Source organism: Thalassophryne amazonica, chromosome 9 (genome assembly GCF_902500255.1).
Source record: "Thalassophryne amazonica chromosome 9, fThaAma1.1, whole genome shotgun sequence".
Lineage (NCBI taxonomy): Eukaryota > Metazoa > Chordata > Actinopteri > Batrachoidiformes > Batrachoididae > Thalassophryne > Thalassophryne amazonica.
The window spans coordinates 35,412,940-35,435,418 of NC_047111.1; the positions used below are offsets into that span (position 1 = coordinate 35,412,940).

Below are 22,479 nucleotides of genomic sequence, written 5' to 3' on the forward strand. Positions count from 1 at the left end.
GGTCCAGAAAAAATTTTGATAAAGCAACGCGCACCGTCTGGAGCAGCGTGTCAAACAAAGGAATTCAGCCGAGAGGACTTGACCACATCTCACTCAAGGCCTGCCCACAGGGAAATGACGTCACCGACACGCGTGAAAAAACTCACGCATGCGCACGAGGGTTCAAGCATGATTGGTGGAATCACACGTCATTCAAATCCATATAGTTAAAAAAAATAAATAAAAGGGTCGGTTTATTGTCTAATAGACCTCGTATATATGCAGTATGTATATACACACATAAGGGTGTAATGATACATGTATTTGTATTGAACCATTTCAGTATGGGACGTTTGGTTCGGTACAGGGCTGTGCACGGGTGAGTTCGTGTTGCGTGTGTTTACATTCAGTGTTGCCAACTTGGTGACTTTCTCTCAAAATCTGGCAACTTTCCAAGCCCTCTTGGCTACTTACAACCCCAATTCCAATGAAGTTGGGACGTTGTGTAAAATGTAAATAAAAACAGAATACAATGATTTGTAAATCCTCTTCAACCTATATTCAATTGAATACACCACAAAGACAAGATATTTAATGTTCAAACTGATAAACTTTATTGTTTTTGTGCAAATATGATATATATGTAAATGAAATGGATGCCTGCAACACCTTTCAAAAAAGTTGGGACAGTGGCATGTTTACCACTGTGTTACATCACCTTCCCTTCTAACAACAATCAATAAGTGTTTGGTAAATGAGGACACTCATGTTTGGATATAAAAGGAGCATCCCCAAAAGTCTCAGCTGTTCACAAGCAAAGATGGGGTGAGGATCACCACTTTGTGAACAACTGCATGAAAAAATAGTCCAGCAGATTAAGAACAATGTTTCTCAACGTTCATTTTCAAGGAATTTAGGGATTCCATCATCTACAGTCCATAATATAATCAGAAAATTCTGAAAATCTGGAGAAATTTCTACATGTAAGCAGCAAGACCGAAAACCAACATTGAATGCCCATGACCTTTGATCCCTCAGGTGGTACTGCATTAAAAACCGACATCATTGTGTAAAGGATCTTACCGCACGGGCTCAGGAACACTTCAGAAAACCATTGTCAGTTAACACAGTTCGTCGCTACATCAACAAGTGCAAGTTAAAACTCTAACATGCAAAGTGAAAACCATACATCAACAACATCCAGAAACGCCGCCGCCTTTTCTGGGCCCGAGCTCATTTGAAATGGACAGATGCAAAGTGGGAAAGTGTGCTGTGGTCTTATGAGTTCACATTTCAAATTGTTTTTTTAAATCATGCACATCGTGTCCTCCGGACAAAAGAGGATAAAGACCACCCAGATTGTTACCAGCGCAAAGTTCAAAAGCCAGCATCTGTGATGGTATGGGGGTGTGTTAGTGCCCATGGCATGGACAACTTACACATCTGTGATGGCACCATCAATGCTGAAAGGTACATCCAGGTTTTGGACCAACACATGCTGCCATCCAAGCAACATCTTTTTTCAGGGACGTCCCTGCTTATTTCAGCAAGACAGTGCCAAGCCACATTCTGCATGTGTTAGAACAGCGTGACTTCGTAGTAAAAGAGTGCAGGTACTAGACTGGCCTGCCTGCAGTCCAGACCTGTCGCTCATTGAAAATGTGTGGTGCATTATGAAGCGCAAAATACGACAACGGAGACCCCGGACTGTTGAACAACTGAAGTCGTACATCAAGCAATAATGGGAAAGAATTACACCTACAAAGCTTCAACAATTAGTGTCCTCAGTTCACAAATGCTTATTGAGTGTTGTTAGAGGGAAAGGTGATGTAACACAGTGGTAACATACCACTGTCCCAGCTTTTTTGAAACGTGTTGCAGGCATCCATTTCAAAATGAGCAAATACTTGCACAAAAACAATAAAGCTTATCAGTCTGAACATGCAAATCCTGAAGAGGATTTGCAAATCATTGCTTCATGCTGGAACCTTTGTGCTGTGCTTTACTAGTGGAAAGGTTTTGTTAAAAGCTATTTATTAGGAATTTATTTTTTTCTAATATTTCTTACATTTGTTGCTTATTTGAGAACATTTTATTTAACTAAACCAGGCAGCACTTTGCAATTATTGTATTTTCCTATTTGTATAATGTTACAATAAATTGTTGGTTTAAACCACAATGAAATTTAGCTTTTGCATTTTGTTCCCATACTGTACCAAAAATGAACCAAACCGTGGCCTCAAAACCGAGGTACGTACCGAACCTTGATTTTTGTGTATCGTTACACCCCTAATATATATATATATATATATATAGACAACCCCTGGCAAAAATTATGGAATCACCGGCCTAAGAGGATGTTCATTCAGTTGTTTAATTTTGTAGAAAAAAAAGCAGATCACAGACATGACACAAAACTAAAGTCATTTTAAATGGCAACTTTCTGGCATTAAAAAACACTATAAGAAATCAGGAAAAAAAATTGTAGCAGTCAGTAACGGTTACTTTTTTAGACCAAGCAGAGGGAAAAAAATATGGACTCACTCAATTCTGAGGAAAAAATTATGGAATCACCCTGTAAATTTTCATCCCCAAAACTAACACCTGCATCAAATCAGATCTGCTCATTAGTCTGCATCTAAAAAGGAGTGATCACACCTTGGAGAGCTGTTGCACCAAGTGGACTGACATGAATCAAGGCTCCAACACGAGAGATGTCAATTGAAACAAAGGAGAGCATTATCAAACTCTTAAAAGAGGGTAAATCATCAAGCAATGTTGCAAAAGATGTTGGTTGTTCACAGTCAGCTGTGTCTAAACTCTGGACCAAATACAAACAACATGGGAAGGTTGTTAAAGGCAAACATACTGGTAGACCAAGGAAGACATCAAAGCGTCAAGACAGAAAACTTAAAGCAATATGTCTCAAAAATCGAAAATGCACAACAAAACAAATGAGGAACGAATGGAGGAAACTGGAGTCAACGTCTGTGACCAAACTGTAAGAAACCGTCTACAGGAAATGGGATTTACATACAGAAAAGCTAAACGAAAGCCATCATTAACACCTAAACAGAAAAAACAAGGTTACAATGGGCTAAGGAAAAGCAATCGTGGACTGTGGATGACTGGATGAAAGTCATATTCAGTGATGAATCTCGAATCTGCATTGAGCAAGGTGATGATGCTGGAACTTTTGTTTGGTGCCGTTCCAATGAGATTTATAAAAATGACTGCCTGAAGAGAACATGTAAATTTCTACAGTCATTGATGATATGGGGCTGCATGTCAGGTAAAGGCACTGGGGAGATGGCTGTCATTACATCATCAATAAATGCACAAGTTTACATTGATATTTTGGACACTTTTCTTATCCCATCAATTGAAAGGTCTGGGGATGATGAAATCATTTTTCAAGATGATAATGCATCTTGCCATAGAGCAAAAACTGTGAAAACATTCCTTGCAAAAAGACACATAGGGTCAATGTCATGGCCTGCAAATAGTCCGGATCTTAATCCAATTGAAAATCTTTGGTGGAAGTTGAAGAAAATGGTCCATGACAAGGCTCCAACCTGCAAAGCTGATCTGGCAACAGCAATCAGAGAAAGTTGGAGCCATATTGATGAAGAGTACTGTTTGTCACTCATTAAGTCCATGCCTCAGAAACTGCAAGCTGCTATAAAAACCAGAGGTGGTGCAACAAAATACTAGTGATGTGTTGGAGCGTTCTTTTGTTTTTCATGATTCCATAATTTTTTCCTCAGAATTGAGTAATTCCATATTTTTTTTCCCTCTGCTTGGTCTAAAAAAGTAACTGTTACTGACTGCCACAATTTTTTTTCCTGATTTCTTATAGTGTTTCTTAAAGCCAGAAAGTTGCCATTTGAAATGACTTTAGTTTTGTGTCATGTCTGTGATCTGCTTTTTTTCTACAAAAATTAAACAACTGAATGAACATCCGCCGAGGCCGGTGATTCCATAATTTTTGCCAGGGGTTGTATATATTTCCATGATTTTCCTTTATAAATTACTGGTTGTTTGGAACAGCAATTTCAGTTAAATATATCACATAGCAGACAAACACAGTGATAGTTGAGAAGTGAAATGAAGTTTATAGTATTTACAGAAAGTGTGCAATAGTTCTTTAAACAAAATTAGGCAGATGCATAAATTTGAGCACTCCAACAGAAAAAAAATACATCAGTATTTAGTAGATCCTCCTTTTGCAGAAATAACAGCCCCTGAATGCTTCCTATAGCTTCCAATGAGAGTCTGGATTCTGGTTGAAGGTATTTTGGACCATTCTTCTTTACAAAACTTCTCCAGTTCAGTTAGATTTGTTGGTTTCCGAGCATGGACAGGCCGCTTAATATCACACCACAGATTTTCAATAATATTCAGGTCTGGGGACTGAGATGGAGATTCCAAAACATTGTACTTGTTCCTCTGCCTTCATAGATTTTGAGCAGTGTTTAGGGTCATTGTCTTGTTGAATGATCCAGCCCCGGCGCAACTTCAGCTTTGTCACAGATTCATGAACACTGTTCCCAAGAATCTGCTGATATTGGCGGGAATCCATGTGACCCTCATCTTTAACAAGATTCCCAGTACATTCACTGGCCACACAGCCACACAACATGATGGAACCAGAATAGAATAGAATAGAAGGCTTTTTATTGTCATTATACACAAGGTACAACAAAATTAAAAGACAACTCCTGTAGTGCAAAGGTGTAAAAGTAAATATAAAAAAATGTATATAAATATAAAAAGACAAATAAGAATATATACATGTATTTACAAGGGAGCCAGTAGGTGTATATAAATAGAAGTCTGCGCTATTCATTGCATTCACCTTTATAGAAAATAAATGCAATGAATTGTGCAGACTATAGGCTAATGTGCATTCAGTACTCTTATTGCACTTGGGTAGAACATGTTGGTGAGTCTGGATGTGTGGGCCTTGATGGACCGGTACCTCTTTCCTGAGGGCAGCAGTGAGAACAGGCTATGCCCGGGGTGTGAACCATCGAAGCTGATGCTTCTGGCCCTGTGCAGACATCTGGTGTTATAGATGTCTGACAGAGAGGACAGCTGCGCTTCTATGATGTTCTGTGCTGACTTCCTGATTCTCTCCAGAGCCTTCTTGTCAGCCTGAGAGCAGCTCCTGTACCACACCAAGATGTTGTTGGTGAGGATGCTCTCTACAGAACACCTATAGAAGGACAGCAGCAGTTCCTGTGACAGGTTGACCTTCCTCAGTGACCTTAAAAAGTACAGACACTGCTGTGCCCTTTTTACAAGTGCACTGGTGTTGGTGCCCCATGTCAGGTCCTGAGAAATGTATGTTCCCAGGAACTTGAAGTCACTGACCCTCTCTACGGTGTCTCCCTGAATGAGAAGGGAGGGGTCCTCCCTCTTCCGCCTAAAATCTAGCACCAACTCCTTTGTCTTTGAGGAGTTAAGTGCCAGGTTATTTAGGGAGCACCAAGTAGTGAGGTTCAGGACCTCCTCTCTGTATGCCATCTCATCGTTGTTATGAATCAGCCTAACCACAGTAGTGTCATCCGCAAATTTGACAAAGATGTTGCTGCTGTGGGTTGGTGTACAGTCATGGGTGTACAAAGTGTACAGCATGGGGCTGAGCACATAGCCCTGAGGGGCCCCAGTGCTTACTGTCAGCACTGAGGAGTGGTGGGACCCCATCCTGACTGACTGCAGACGGTTGGTGAGAAAGTCTCTTTTTTTTTTTGGTGGCGGTGCGCAGAAGTGCAGCAGCCTGACAACTCTCTCAGGCTTTTGACTTACTTTTCACTTTTTTTTCTTTACCTCTACTTTTAACCCTACTCAATTATGTGTTCTACAAAGTACAGCAGAGAGGAGCTACTCCGGATTGGTATGTGTTCTGGCGAGGCAGACTCCAAACGGAGTTTTAACCGTAACTTTCCACCGGAGATCGCACGACAAGCATGCAGCTTACCTGGGCCAAACAAAGGAGGAGACGGCATAGGCAGAGGGGCTGCCGAGCCGGTGTCCAGGCTAGGCTACGGAGAGACCCGCACAGACCAGCATTACCCAGCATCTTCCTCACGAATGTTAGGTCACTGAACAACAAGTTTGATGAGCTATCGGTCACCATCGAGGCACAGAAAACTGTGCGGGATAGCCGCATTGTCGTGGTGACAGAGACCTGGCTTCACTCCGGGGTAGCAGATGAAGCTATCGCTCTAGCAGGCCGCACAGTGCATCGAGCCGACCGGACGAGTGACTCGAGGGAAAAAGCAGAGGAGGAGGACTGGTCATTTACTCCAACAACAGGTGGTTTACAAATGCTACAGTGACTGAGACACACTGTTCCCCTGATTTGGAGCTTATGACACTCAGATGCCGTCCGTTTTATTTGGCCCGAGAGCACGCGGTCCTCATGGTAACGGCTGTGTAAGTACCATCGAGTGCTAATGCTAATGTAGCATTAAAGACCCTGCTAACAGCTGTTAGCAAACAACAGTGCGCCCACCTGGATGGCATTTTCATTGTGACCGGAGACTTCAACCATGTTGACCTAAGAGCTGTGCTTCCTACATTTTACTAGCACGTTACATGTGTAACAAGAGGCTATAACGTGCTGGATAAGGCTTACAGTAACATCAAGGATGCATATAAAGTCCCCCCCCACCACCCACCTCGGACAATCAGACCATCTGTCCCTGTTCCTCACCCCAGCATACAGGCCTCTCATACAAAGAACTCTGCCTGAGGTGAGATCTGTTCGGATCTGGTCTGAAGTTGCCGTTCCACAGCTCCGGGACTGCTTCCAAGCTACCAACTGGGACATCTTCACACAGGAGGACCTCACGGATGACACATCCACTGTCCTGTTTTATATTAAAACGTGCATGGATAATGTCATGGTGGAGAAGAGGGTTAGACATTATCCAAATAAGAAACAGTGAATGAACAGTGAGGTCAAACGGCTGCTGAGAGACCGGGACTCTGCTTTCAGGTCTGGGAACATGGAATTGTACAGCTCAGCCAGATCCAACCTGAAAAGAGGCATTAAATGGGCAAAGACAGCATATGCAAAGAAGATCAAGGGGCACTTCACGGAGGGGAACCCCCGACGTGTCTGGCAGGGCATTCGTGACCTTGTCAACTTGAACACTTCCTCTTCAAATGCACCAACACCAGCACAAGCCTAGCGGAGGAGCTAAATCGGTTCTTTGCTAGGTTTGAAGTTAGCGAGGAAGAGAGTGTCCCCATGCTGCCACCCGCTGACAATCTGGCCCTCACTGTGAGCACCGAAGAGGTCAGGAGGGTGCTGCTGGGTGTGAACCCATCGAAGGCTGCTGGTCCCGATGGTGTCCAGGGGAAGGTATTGAGGGGCTGTGCAGACCAGCTGGCAGAGGTTTTTACTACCATTTTTAACCTCTCACTGGCTGCCTGCGCAGTCCCAAGCTGCCTAAAATCTGCCACTATTGTGCCCATCCCCAAGAGACAGTCGGTCAACAGTCTGAATGATTACAGACCTGTGGCTCTCACTTCAACTGTGATGAAGTGCTTTCAGAGGCTGGTGCTGAGGCACATAAAATCCTTACTGCCTCCCATCCTTGATCAGCACCAATTTGCATACAGAGCCAACAGGTCCACAGGTGATGCCATCAACACAGGCCTCCACACAGTGTGTCAACATCTTGAACAGCCTGGTAATTATGCGAGGATGTTGTTTGTGGACTTCACTTCTGCTTTTAACACACTTGTTCCAAGCAGACTGATGTTCAAACTGCGCAGTCTGGGCATTGGTGAGCACACCTGCAGATGGATCAGAGACCACCAGAACCACTTCCAAATTTTACTGTAGGTAGCAAGCGTTTTTCTTGGAATGTTGTGTTCTTTTCAGCCATGCATACTTCACCTTATGTCCAAATAACTCAATTTTAGTTTCATCAGTCCACCGCACCTTATTCCAAATGAAGCTGGCTTGTCCAAATGTGCTTTAGCATACTTCAAGTGACTCTGTTTGTGGCGTGTATGCAGAAAAGGCTTCCTCTGCATTATCAGCATCATACAGCATCTCCTTGTGCAAAGTGCACTGTATACTTAAATGATGCACAGAGACACTATCTGCAGCAAGATCATGTTGTAGGTCTTTGGAGCAGGTCTGTGGGTTGACTATGACTGTTCTCACCATCCTTCGCTTCAGCTTATCTGAGATTTTTCTTTCACTGGCACTTTGGGCCTTAACTAGTCTTGTGCCTGCGGTCTTCCAAAACACCATGGTGTTTGTTTTCAGGTTATTTGAGAGTTGTTTAGAGGCTCCCATGTTGCCACTCATTAGAAGAGATGCAAAGAGGGGAAACATTTGCAAATGGCCACCTTAAATACCTGTTCACCTGTGTAAGGAGGTCAAGGCTCAATGAGCTTACCAAACCAATTTTGTGTTCCATTAATTAGTGCCAAATGTATTCAAATCGATAAAATGACAAGGATGCCCAAATTTATGCACCTGCCCAATTTTGTTTAAATAATTATTTCACACTTTGTGTAAATACTAGAAGCTTCATTCCACTTCTCAAATATCAGTGTGTGCGTCTGCTGTATGATATACTTAATTGAAATTTCTGATCCAGACAACCAATGATTTATAAAGGAAAATCATGAAAATTATCAGGGGTGCCCAAACCTTTGCATACAACTGTGTGTAAAAAAAAAAAAAGGTATGTGTGTGTGTACACATATATATATATATATATATATATATATATATATATATATATATATATATATATATATATATATATATATATATATACTCAACAAAAATATAAACACAACACTTTTGGTTTTGCTCCCATTTTGTATGAGATGAACTCAAAGATCTAAAACTTTTTCCACATACAGCAATATCACCATTTCCCTCAAATATTGTTCACAAACCAGTCTAAATCTGTGATAGTGAGCACTTCTCCTTTGCTGAGATAATCCATCCCACCTCACAGGTGTGCCATACCAAGATGCTGATTAGACACCATGATTAGTGCACAGGTGTGCCTTAGACTGCCCACAATAAAAGGCCACTCTGAAAGGTGCAGTTTTGTTTATTGGGGGGGGATACCAGTCAGTATCTGGTGTGACCACCATTTGCCTCATGCAGTGCAACACATCTCCTTCGCATAGAGTTGATCAGGTTGTCAATTGTGGCCTGTGGAATGTTGGTCCACTCCTCTTCAGTGGCTGTGCAAAGTTACTGGATATTGGCAGGAACTGGTACACGCTGTTGTATACCGCCGGTCCAGAGCATCCCAAACATGCTCAATGGGTGACATGTCCGGTGAGTATGCCGGCCATGCAAGAACTGGGACATTTTCAGCTTCCAAGAATTGTGTACAGATCCTTGCAACATGGGGCCGTGCGTTATCCTGCTGCAACATGAGGTGATGTTCTTGGATGTATGGCACAACAATGGGCCTCAGGATCTTGTCACGGTATCTCTGTGCATTCAAAATGCCATCAATAAAATGCACCTGTGTTCTTCGTCCATAACAGACGCCTGCCCATACCATAACCCCACCGCCACCATGGGCCACTCAATCCACAACATTGACATCAGAAAACCGCTCACCCACAGGATGCCACACACGCTGTCTGCCATCTGCCCTGAACAGTGTGAACCAGGATTCATCCGTTAAGAGAACACCTCTCCAAGGTGACAAACGCCAACGAATGTGAGCATTTGCCCACTCAAGTCGGTTACGACGACGAACTGGAGTCAGGTCAAGACACCAATGAGGACGACGAGCATGCAGATGAGCTTCCCTGAGACGGTTTCTGACAGTTTGTGCAGAAATTCTTTGGTTATGCAAACCGATTGTTTCAGCAGCTGTCCGAGTGGCTGGTCTCAGACGATCTTGGAGGTGAACATGCTGGATGTGGAGGTCCTGGGCTGGTGTGGTTACACGTGGTCTGCGGTTGTGAGGCTGGTTGGATGTACTGCGAAATTCTCTGAAACGCCTTTGGAGACGGCTTATGGTAGAGAAATGAACATTCAATACACGAGCAACAGCTCTGGTTGACATTCCTGCTGTCAGCATGCCAATTGCACACGTCCCTCAAATCTTGCGACATCTGTGGCATTGTGCTGTGTGATAAAACTGCACCTTCAGAGTGGCCTTTTATTGTGGGCAGTCTAAGGCATACCTGTGCACTAATCATGGTGTCTAATCAGCATCTTGATATGGCACACCTGTGAGGTGGGATGGATTATCTCAGCAAAGGAGAAGTGCTCACTATCACAGATTTAGACTGGTTTGTGAACAATATTTGAGGGAAATGGTGATATTGTGTATGTGGAAAAGTTTTAGATCTTTGAGTTCATCTCATACAAAATGGGAGCAAAACCAAAAGTGTTGCGTTTATATTTTGTTGAGTGTATATATATATATAGATATATACACGATTCAATTCAATTATAATTCAGAGGACTGCCATTCAGTTATGAGATGGTTACCAGTGCATCTTGACACCCCCCCCCCCCCCCCCCCAGCTGTGTGACTACTTGGTACTTTAGTATTTTTAATGATCCATAATGATTTTTTTCCCCAATACATTCCTTACCATCTCAATCATATTTTCATCACGCATTTTAATTCTAAAACCTAGGGGTGCTCTTGGCCCCCATCCCTTCTACTAAAGCCGTCTGCGTACTGTGTGGCTTCATACTGACTGTGTTTGGATTCTTACCACCTCAAAAAAAAAAAAAAAAAAAAAAAAAAAAAAGAGATCAGTCTCACGTGTGGCTTCTTCCTGCCTTTTTTTGCACCTCATCACTCTGCACGTACACACTAACTGTGGTGCACTAAAGCTATTGTCACATTGGCTTCAGTCAACACCAAGTGACAACTTGCCATTCATTTTCATCAGAATGGGCTTTTTGTAGTGGCAAGAGACAAAGGTCACTGTGACATTCACTTGGCCGAGCTAAAATATACCAGAAGTCTATTTTGTGCAAATGCTGAGCAACGCAACACAGCAAATGTCAATCCAAATGAATAGGCACTTGAACAAAATAATTTAAGATGGCGGAATACGCTCCAAAACACGTGTATTTCTGTATAGATCCAATATGTTTCTCATATATTTTGGTAAGTTAGCAAGAAATAAACTCTTCTAAATCTAGAAATGCTGTTTTTGTATCCAGTTCAATCAATTCAATCAACTTTTTTCTTGTATAGCGCCAAATCACAACAAACAGTTGCCCCAAGGCGCTCCACATTGCAAGGCAAGGCCATACAATAATTATGAAACACAGTCTACGTCTAAAGCAACATAACCAAGGGATGGTCCAGGGTCACCCGATCCAGCCCTAACTATAAGCCTTAGCGAAAGGAAAGTTTTAAGCCTAATCTTAAAAGTAGAGAGGGTATCTGTCTCCCTGATCTGAATTGGGAGCTGGTTCCACAGGAGAGGAGCCTGAAAGCTGAAGGCTCTGCCTCCCATTCTACTCTTACAAACCCTAGGAACTACAAGTAAGCCCGCAGTCTGAGAGCGAAGCGCTCTAATGGGGTAATATGGTACTACGAGGTCCCTAAGATAAGATGGGACCTGATTATTCAAAACCTTATAAGTAAGAAGAAGAATTTAAATTCTATTCTAGCATTAACAGGAAGCCAATGAAGGGAGGCCAATACGGGTGAGATATGCTCTCTCCTGCTAGTCCCCGTCAGTACTCTAGCTGCAGCATTCTGAACCAACTGAAGGCTTTTTAGGGAACTTTTAGGACAACCTGATAATAATGAATTACAATAGTCCAGCCTAGAGGAAATAAATGCATGAATTAGTTTTTCAGCATCACTCTGAGACAAGACCTTTCTGATTTTAGAGATATTGCGTAAATGCAAAAAGGCAGTCCTACATATTGTTTATATGCGCTTTGAATGACATATCCTGATCAAAAATAACTCCAAGATTTCTCACAGTATTACTAGAGATCAGGGAAATGCCATCCAGAGTAACGATCTGGTTAGACACCATGCTTCTAAGATTTGTGGGGCCAAGTACAATAACTTCAGTTTTATCTGAGTTTAAAAGCAGGAAATTAGAGGTCATCCATGTCTTTATGTCTGTAAGACAATCCTGCAGTTTAGCTAATTGGTGCGTATCCTCTGGCTTCATGGATAGATAAAGCTGGGTATCATCTGCGTAACAATGAAAATTTAAGCAATACCGTCTAATAATACTGCCCAAGGGAAGCATGTATAAAGTGAATAAAATTGGTCCTAGCACAGAACCTTGTGGAACTCCATAATTAACTTTAGTCTGTGAAGAAGATTCCCCATTTACATGAACAAACTGTAATCTATTAGACAAATATGATTCAAACCACCGCAGCGCAATGCCTTTAATACCTATGACATGCTCTAATCTCTGTAATAAAACACCTGAAGTGACTTACATCTTACAGAGATGCTCGTGTGCACGGCCCAGGAACATCCCTCAAGCGACAAAGCCAGCTGCTTGTCGCCCTCATTTGTAAGCTAATGTAACCGTAGCATAAAGCACTTGTAGTTGTGTCAGAATATCTAAAACAATAATGGTGCAACTTTGTTGCACTGTTGATTTGTTGACACTCTATACAAAACATGACATGGTGCAGCTTTTCCCATCTTGTACACACATATTGCCTTTTTAATAGCACTTTGGGTTAACAACCCTTCACTTTTTCCAATTTTAATTCTGTTACAGCTTTTTTTCCAAAATGGAGTAAATTAATTTTTTTCCCTCAAAATGTTATGTACAACATTCCATAATGATAACATGAACAAACTTTTTTTTTAAATTTTGCAATTTTTTTTAAATTAAAAAAAAAACTAAGAAATCACATGTACGTAAGTATTCACGTCCTTTGTTTAGTACTTTGTTGATGCAGCTTTACTGCTGCACCTGCTGACAAGAGATTGATGATACAAGGTGGAGTTTTCTTACAAACGTTCCAACACAACTGTCTTATTGCTTCTTTAGGTTTTGAAGTTAAAAACTGTGTTCAGGTGGAGCCATAACTTGTCGCTAGGTGCTTCTTGTCCTGTGCTGTCTCACATATAGTCCAGTTCTCTGTTTCTTCACACACAGAGCGCAGCACCTGTCCTGCAGCTGTACCGCATGCTGTCTTCTCCAGTTTTTATGAAGAGAGAGGCTGTAATGAAGCCATATGGCAAATAAGAAGTATATTACCAATTCAAAAACTGACTTGAGTAAAGGAAGAAGCACAGGTTTACATAAAGGAATATACAAAGTGATCATTAATGGTGGCCAGTTGATTATTGGCATTTTCTGAATTGATTCAGAATCATTCATGTCTGCATCTTGTCAGATCCCGCTATATATATATATAAATATATATAAAACCAGCTCTCCGTCTCTGGGGGTCCGACCTTCGTGTCTCCGCGGGTATTACCCGGCAGGGCTGCACAAAGGCTGTTCAAGCTGGTGGCGAGGAGATTCGTCTAGCCGCTCACTGCCTCCATCCGGACGTCCACCCCGCTGACGCTGATCTTGCACACTGGTCGAATAGCCTCCTTCTGGAACCAGGATACGAGCCGGCCACGCCCATTAACGGCAGCTCTCCTCTTATGGATCAGGGCTCTTGGAATGTTGCTAGATTTTAAGTTTAGTGACTCGTACAGCGAGTCCCCAGGATGCGTTAATTTCATTAAAAACCAGACTAACCTTTCAGAGCACTTTTTGATGTTATACACCCAAAAAACTTTAACTTTTAACACCTTAAGAAGATCAATAAATCCAATGTCCGAGCCTTAACACTTTAACTGCATGCTTGGAAATTTATTGCAGGTTTTGCAAGTGCTGACAACATAATCAAAATCGGTTATATAATTGATAATTTCACAACAGTAATTCAAATATAATCAGAATAATAATTGGCAGAGATTTTTGTTTTTGATTCAATAATGCTGTCTGATCTTACTCTGACTGGACTGGATTAACTTCTTAACAAATTTTCTAGGAGTGAGGGAAGGAGGTTTTTTGATGTTAAAATCCCCAGTTCGATGAACTTGGTCTCCTCTTCATCAGCTTTAGTTGTTAGCTGACCACGATCCTTGTGATGTTGTAATCCTTCAGGAAATAATCCACATAAAAGTTTATATCCTTCAGGAAATAAATCCACATAAGAGGTTATTCCTTCAGGAAATAAATCCACATAAGAGGTTATTCCTTCTTCAATCAACCAAAAGTTGATCTAATCCATTCTGGTACGATGTGATGTTCCATGAGAGAGAAAACGTTGAAACTTCCCCACTCAGACTTAAGGCCAGTGATTATTCTCCAATGCTCTGCTACTCCGTGACTGGACGGCCTGAGTGGGAGTTGAAAACTCTCTCAAATACTCTCTTATGTCTCCAATCCTCTCGCTCCTCGATTCCAATTGCAGCTCACAAGATGGTCAAGTCTTGTGATCTCCTCGTAGCAGCGGAGAAGTGACAACAGCACCTCTCCATGGAAGAATAACCCCGTTTCCTGTTGTTGTCCAGTTTTTATATGAAATTCTTTGTTGTTGCTGAGTTGATCTTGGTTACCATGGGGATGATGATGAGTCTAAAACCTCACCCCTTACCCCTTTCTTTTACTGGAAGCCATCTGGAGAACATTTCCTGGCTGCCGGTAACTGGATGTCCCGATTGTCAGTAAATCTATTGTGCAAGTTTCCTGTTTTTCTGTTTAACACATCTTTTCCGAGAATTCATACTTTCTAATCATGTTACATCAATCACATTTAATCATTTTCAATCATTTCATTTCAACTCTTTTTCACATAAAAACAATTCATATGATCATATACAACATTTCCATTCCTTATTATTCATTTCATATCTTATCACATCTTAATGTTCTGAACAGTTGTTTTTATCATCAGCTCTTCTGGCCTCACTTGCGACATCATTAACTTCCTTTTTGTCTCTGCCTCTGCACAAAAACAACTTCTTTCAGTTCCTCTTTCTTCTGACTGCCATGAAAACAACGTCAGTTCCTCTTTCTCTGACTGCACCCTTTATGAAAAACAACTCATATAATCATTCATTTCATTATGTGTAACATACATTTCTAATCACTCTTACTGTTATTACATTAATAGTTCATTTAATCATACTTGTTATGTTGGAATCATTCTTAGATATTACTTTTAACACATTAATACTTCATTTGATCATACTTTGTCATTTTAAAATCATCTTAGACATATTCCATCGTTTTCACCACTGAGTTCATCCCGTGGCCCTCTCCATCTGCAATGGAAAAGTCCGGTATGACCTCACTCACTCCAGAAAGTACCAAACACTGTTCAGTTTATTCCAACAACATGTGTATTAATCAATGGCACGTATTATATTCCAAGATGAAAACAAGCTGAAAGCAAGCTTAAAGTCATCTTTCTTGACACCCCCTCCATGACTTGAAGCTCTGCCGATCTCTTATACTTCCATAAAAAAACATCCCCGTCGTCGTCGGTGATAGGTGAAGGGTGAGCACTTCTTCTCATCCACCATCGGAGACAGAACAGGAGGCGCTGGAGTTGAACGACACTCGTCCAGCACCATGTACTCCTCCTCGCCCATCTGTAGATTGCTGTCGCCGTCAAACGTCTGCTCCAGGTGCGATGCTTGCGATGGTAATTCCGATGGAGATGGTGTCGCCTCATATCCCTGAGATGATAATCCGTCAGGGAACGATGATGCACATTGTGAAGCGGGGGTCACAGGTGTATAACACGGTGTAACTGGTGTAGATGGTCGTGGTGGTGATGTATCCTTCGATCGAGGTGAAGCTTCAAGCGTGAATATCCTCAGACTCAGGCTGTTGAAGGTGTTCCTCCAGGAACACCTGCGTGAGGGCCTCCAAACACCAGTTTATATCCTCGGTCTGCACTCCAACCTCCACAGTGTGCTGTGGAGATGAACGTGGAACTGATGGTAGTGAAGGACCAATGGCCACAATCCGGCCATCGGCAAGATGAGCTGTGGAGATCTTATTCCCGTAGGGTACATCCACATTTTGGAAAACACGGGGCAAGAACGTATATCCTTCTGGAGACACTATAGTGTCAGCTCGTATTTGATCAACCACAAGGGAATGCCAAATCACGGTTGCCTCAGCCTCAATTTTCAGGTATGTTGCTGTTGGTACCTGGGCACAAAAGATGTATCCTTCCGTCCCATTATTCCTCGTGCCACTTGGACAGCGAAGTTGTTGCTGTAACACGTCGGGCACCACAGAGTCGTGTTACCTCCCAGAGGTAGATCGCTTGTTCCAAGGTGGCTTGACAATTAATACTCTTATATCCCCCTACAGTGGTAAGAGGAAACATTAGAGTCCAAGAGTTTGTTGGGATTATTCAGATGCACGCCAAAGCTGCCTCATGATCACCGTAGGAGATTGGGATGGTGATGACGTTACCATTCCCGTAGTAGCTGAAGAAGCTGTACGCGGGAAGCAAGCATCATAGGTCGTAAACCATAACAGCAGGAGTAGTTGACTAACCATAGACAGCCAGTATAAGGATGATAATATTCCCCATCCTAAGGCCCAAATTATGATTAGTCCAAGTTTGTAGAGCCAGGGTTTCTTGCGTTGTACGGCTCCAGTTAACGTAGCTATGTACGCCAATAGGGTCAAGGCCATCACAGCTTCGCACACAATGTCAGCTATTACTGCTGGGCGTAAAAGATTGCTGTCATATCTATCACCATCCAAATTGTAATCGATGTGTACTGCCATATTCCCCCAGTCAAACTGGAGATTAAAGCGACCGAGGACGTGGGTGATGAATAAAGACAACCCTAAGTCACTCTGACCGTAGTGCAGATTGATGATCGCCAATCTGACACATCCATGTAGTAGCGTTCTATTCGTAGTGGTTGTCGTAAGTCCCAACGGCCGACACAGCAGTATAGCAGCCATATAACAGTAGTGCAATAAACTCCACTCTACTCACTTTGAAGATGGTGTCAGTTATGCCGCCAGTATTGTTGGACATTGTGCTCTCTTATTCTTTTTACTTATCTTCTTAAGTTGGTGTGCTGTTATGTAGATGCTTCTTCCTTCTTCGCTCCCCCAAGGCAGAATGAACAGGCGTGTCTCGGCGTCGAGCTTTGTAGGCTCCATAGCTCCTCCCCTAACGGAGGAGGGCTCCATTTCACTGCATTGTGTGCTCCTCCCACACAAGCGCAGGGCGGCTGCGAAACTTCCTTTTAGCAAAACATATCCAGTTACTGCAGCAATAATTAATCCTATTATGGTTAACAGATAGGGCCAAAGATATCCAAACAAATGTCCAATCCAACCAGTCACTACTTCGAGACCTTCTTTAATGACTTCTGCAGCGAAAGTGGTGATGACTTGTCCAGCGACTATTTGCGTTCTTTCCCACCAAGAACATTCATGCCGGCTTCTTCCTTCTCCACAGCTAATCCAATGTTCTGCAGGCGATTCACATGTACCATTATTGTAAATCCGATTGGGCCCCACCCATTCGTAACCGACAATTTCTTGTCCTTCACACGACTTTTCTTGAAAGCATATCCTTCTTCAAGCATTATCACAGGATCTCCAACAAATGGCACTATGTGACCTAGGATCTGCCTCCTTTTCGACATTCCATGTCCCAGGACAGCCTTTGCACATCCAACGTTGGTGGAAAAGCTCTTATCCATTCGCCAGCACCATTCTTCTCCCAAACTGTTTGATGGCCATAAGTGTCGTACTTGCCGTCATAGTAAGCATCACAATATCCCTCCCAGCCAGGAACATTTCTACAATTTTGACGGGCAAGGCTTATTGTGCATGTAGTGTTAAGCTTATTACAAATCATTTTCCATGGCCGTGGCGTAACATAAGGATCTGGTCTCCAGAGTAACCAGACCAAGTATCTCTATCTCTGGAGTAGACCGTGGCGATGTATTGATATCTAACCCAATAATTATCACTTTGATCTAAAAGGGGAATACCCAATCTTCAATTTCAGATCGCTCCATTCCCCACCAGGTAACGTCCTCACTACGCTTAAGTCCTTCCTTCCATGCTTGAAGGGTCCCCTTAATGGTTGGTATCTGTAACAACTTTGTACAGTTATATACCCATCTAGCCAATTCTCTGTCTTAATTTGGTCTATGGACATCGGGGGGATTTACCAGAACCTGCAGCCAAACTACTATGGTATTCTGTCTCATGTAGGCTTACATAGATTTTATGCGCCACGCATCGATCAATTTTGCTAAAATCATCCTGTGGTACTGACCTTAGCTCATCAGGTTTTGGTAGTTTTTGCACATAGAAATTTGCTTTATGGACCTTTCAAACTATGCCCAGTCCACATGTATCCCTTTGGAAAATTCCCCTCGAAGTGTCTCAGCGAAACGCTCCAGACCCACGGAAAGGTGTCGTTAAGCCAATCATCATGTTTTGCTTCTTGTACTTGTCTCCAAACAATCCTGTCTATCAAATCAATAACTGGTGTAAGCACCATGTAGTTTTGAGATTTACATCCAATAGGTCGATTCCAATAACATCTATCTAATTTGGCTACTTTTTCTTTTACACAATAATCATTAAGCTCCTTCCATCTCTTTCTAACTCCGTTATCATTAATTTTAACTTTTGGTTCTAATACTCGCTGTGTATCTTGTGTTGGCGATGCGGGGAGTAATTTAGTTCCTCTCTGTGTTGGTGATATCTTTGTGGATCCCACCGATCCTTCTGATGAGATGACGTTGGTATTCTTTGAACGAATGCCGCCGAAAACCTCAATTCATCCGTATATTGTTTTGCTGTCGTTCTTGACAGCTTCTTACCATTTGCTTATCTTTTGTAACGTTAGCATTTCGTTTGACTTTGCACTTTGTTCAACCTCACAAGTCTGACGTATTGAACAAACGAAACAACATCTGAACGAATTAATAACTAAAGCCTTGACCAGCTGAATGTTTTCATACAGTAATAATAGTGTTAAGAACATTTTATCAACTATGTACAGACATTTCAATCGTTTGTGGCTTGCCTGCGTGTGGGCATGGTCTTGGTCTGACACGGACAGAGCTGTCGTTCACATGATCGTGAATGTTTCTTTTAAAGTGTCGAGGTCAATGTTAGCTTCGGTTTTATTTCATACCTCTTTCGTTCCTTTTGCGCTCTTGATTCACAGGCTGTTCGGTGATGAGAAAACTGAAAGCTCACTCGTCCACTTTTTCTTGATGATTTGTGACTTTGTGGCTTTTTTCCCTTCATTCAGGAATCATTGTATGCCGTGTGACCAGGGCATTAGGGAGGAAATTGCCCAATTTTGCTTTGGGCTTGATGCAACTGGGCTTGTACGTAACCACCTTGGGCCATTTCTGAAGTAATTAATGACCTAGTTGTAATTGATAACTTTTCCCGAAGGCATTGTTGATGACGTCTTCATCAGTATTGGCAAAGGATCTGTTTGGTCAAGTTCTGCTAAGCACTCAAGACTTTTTACAGAGGGTGATGAATGTCATTTTTGAATCTTTTCCATTCTTGATATGTTTTTGTGCTTGTGTTGTGTTATGTTTTATATTGTGGTCTGTATGTGGTTTAAAAAGAGAGGGTTTACAGCAGTTTCACCTTGCACTTAACTAAATTTCCTTTTACCGTAGGATATCATCACTTTGTTGCATCAAGCTGTGTGGGAGCAGATGTTGCCTTTGCACAAAGCTTCCCAAATGTTTCTGATTGATCCCAGAGGCACCATTTAATAGCAGATCTCATTAAAATACATAAATAAGACAACAAAGCTTATAACTGTTGGAAATGATAGTTTATGAATTCGTAATGCTGGAGGCGTGTGTTTCTCTGTCATATTATTTAATACACACTTGGTTTGTACAGTCTGACAAAAGAACACCACTAACCTTTAAAATGGATGGGAAGTACAGCAAAGATTTTAAGCCACTTTGATGCACTTCCTGGATTAAAATTGAAGTAACTAAATTTAAAATGACATCAGTGGTAGTCAGTGCTGACTCAGATGCTCCATAAATTTCTGTCTCTTGCCTTGTGGACATTAAACATGTGCAGTGAAGCACTTCTAAACTTCAATGACAGTCCCTAAAAAAGGGTAGAACATGTTTTGAAGTACTGCTGACTAAATCAGCATTGTCCATCTGTTAACGCAGTCACGTCTGTTAATGCAGCAGTTTTAGTCAAGTTGCTAATAAAGCAGATTTCACCAAGCTTAAGCTCATACTGATGTAATGTAGATTCCATTCAACTTTGGAGAAGATTATGAGAATGGAGGAACCAAAGGAGAACCTTTTAAAAAGTGTTAACACTGAATTACTAATTTATTGATACAAAATTGTGTATAAAATGTTAGACTTAATCTGGAATATTTGCCTTTACATTATGGGTAGGGTGCCTCCTTTTTGTTTTTTAAGCATGCATAATGGAGCATTTTGGAATTGATTTGGAGTATTATGACATCTGTAAAAACACATTGCAGTGTTGTTTAAACTGAAACTCACAATGCAGTTTGATACCATGTTTTTTGTGCATCATTTGTCTTTATGCCTGTTCATATAATGCTGTACAAGTTGTTACGTGGCATTTAAATGGCTAAAATATTGAATGACAAGCCAAAGCTTCACCGTGATTTCAGAATTTGAAGCGTGTGGCAGAGGTGTGGATGGACGAGTTCGCTGAGTACATCTACCAGCGCCGGCCAGAGTACCGTCACCTCTCAGCAGGAGACATGATGGCGCAAAAGGACCTGAGAAATCGCCTCAACTGCAAGAACTTCAAGTGGTTCATGACCGAGGTGGCCTGGGATCTGCAGAAATACTACCCACCAGTGGAGCCCCCTGCAGCTGCATGGGGAGAGGTACAGTCAGAGCCATCTCAGGTTGTTATGTGAATGACATTCATGTTCATAAAAGATCTAAATCAGAATCAAAATTAATTGCCAATTAAGTTCTCACATACAAGGAATTTGATCTGGTGTCAATGGTGCAATAAACAATAATAGAAAAGGAAAAAACAAAAAAATACTTCTGTAAGAAGTAAAGGAGTCAAATAGACAAATGGGCAAAACTGTGTTTACTATTAATTAAATATAGTGGAATGGGGCTGTGCAGGCATGCACATGTACAGTACCTTTCAGTCTGTACTTTGTGGGAGTGGGGGGGAAGGATAAGTGGGGATCACTGGCACTATTCATTAGTCTAGCTGCGGATGGAAAGAAGCTGTTTTTGTGTCTTGAAATTTTAGTCCTGATGGACCTCAGCCATCTGGCAGAGGAGAGCGTGACAAAATGTTTGTGTCCTGGGTGAGAGGGAACGGCCACTACCTTCCTTGCTCGCCTCAGTGCCCTGGAGGTGTACAGGTCCTGTAGGGATGGCAGATTGTGCCGATCATCTTCTCTGCTGCGTGGATGATACGCTGCACTGTGCTCCTGTCCTTAAGGCTGGTTTACACACAGACGGTTTTGTTGGCGAGTAGTACGTAGACCGAAGTTCGCGATAGTTCCGGCTGTTTTCGTGGAGGAAAGGGGCGGAGCTCGCCGGCTCCGGTTATCAGTCAAAATTAACATGACGGACCTTGATCACACAGAGCGAGTTGCTGTGGAAAGCTCCCAATATAGAGAGTATCATTATTATTATTTGCTCCAGGAGCTGTCTGGATGACGACTGCTTTCAGCGGTCCTTCCGCCTCTGCAGGAGCCAGTTTGAGGATCAACTGTCCCGTTCACGCGCGCACATGTAAACAATTAAAAAAATTAAAAATAAACTCCGTTGCTTGCTGCAGCTCACTCTTTCCCCAAAAAAACTCTGTCATAATTGTGTTTAGAAGGCAGTCACATTTGTTTTATTATACATCTGTGTAGTTAGTTTAATATTCTCTACAGACGATTCGCTCATGCGCGCACGTAAAAAAAAAAAGAAAGAAAAAAAGAAAGTCCGCTCCCCGCTGCTGTTAGCTGCAGGGCTGCAGCTCGCTCTATCCCCCAAAAAACTCTGTCATAATTGTGTTTAGAAGCCAGTCACCATTTCCTTCATTATACAGCTGTGTAGCCAATAAGTAAAATACTCTCCAGGACGATTCGCGCGCACGCACGTAAAATAAAATTTAAAAGAACCTCCGCTCCACGCTGCTGTGGTGCTGCTGCTCGCTCCAAAAACTCTGTCATGATTGTAAAATAAAGGACAAAAGAGACATAAGTCCTGCTCACAGGCTGCTACCAGATACAGGACATGTTCACATCTTCAAACTCCAGACATCTCTACGTCACTACATGTTCAGTCCCTGATTGGTCATCGCGGTGCGACGAGAACTGCAGCACTACAGGAAGCGACAGGATGAAACGGCGATTATAAAGTATCACACGCCATTGTTCGTCATCACGGGAGGTTTCCGGGAGCGATTCCCGGTAAAGCCGGAACTAAACCATCCTCCCTAGTGCCGGCGTTAACAACTGCGTGT

At 42.2% G+C, this 22,479-nt stretch overlaps 1 protein-coding gene across 1 annotated transcript in view; it reads left to right on the forward strand.

Annotated features, from left to right (window-relative positions):
• The window catches only part of LOC117516976 (polypeptide N-acetylgalactosaminyltransferase 10-like), a 389,958-nt gene that overhangs the window by 326,374 nt on the left and 41,105 nt on the right, over positions 1-22,479 (forward strand). Inside the window, exon 9 of the mRNA XM_034177872.1 lies at positions 20,660-20,881. Within this exon, the coding sequence (XP_034033763.1) occupies positions 20,660-20,881 (222 nt within the window). The remainder of the gene's footprint in view (positions 1-20,659; positions 20,882-22,479) is intronic.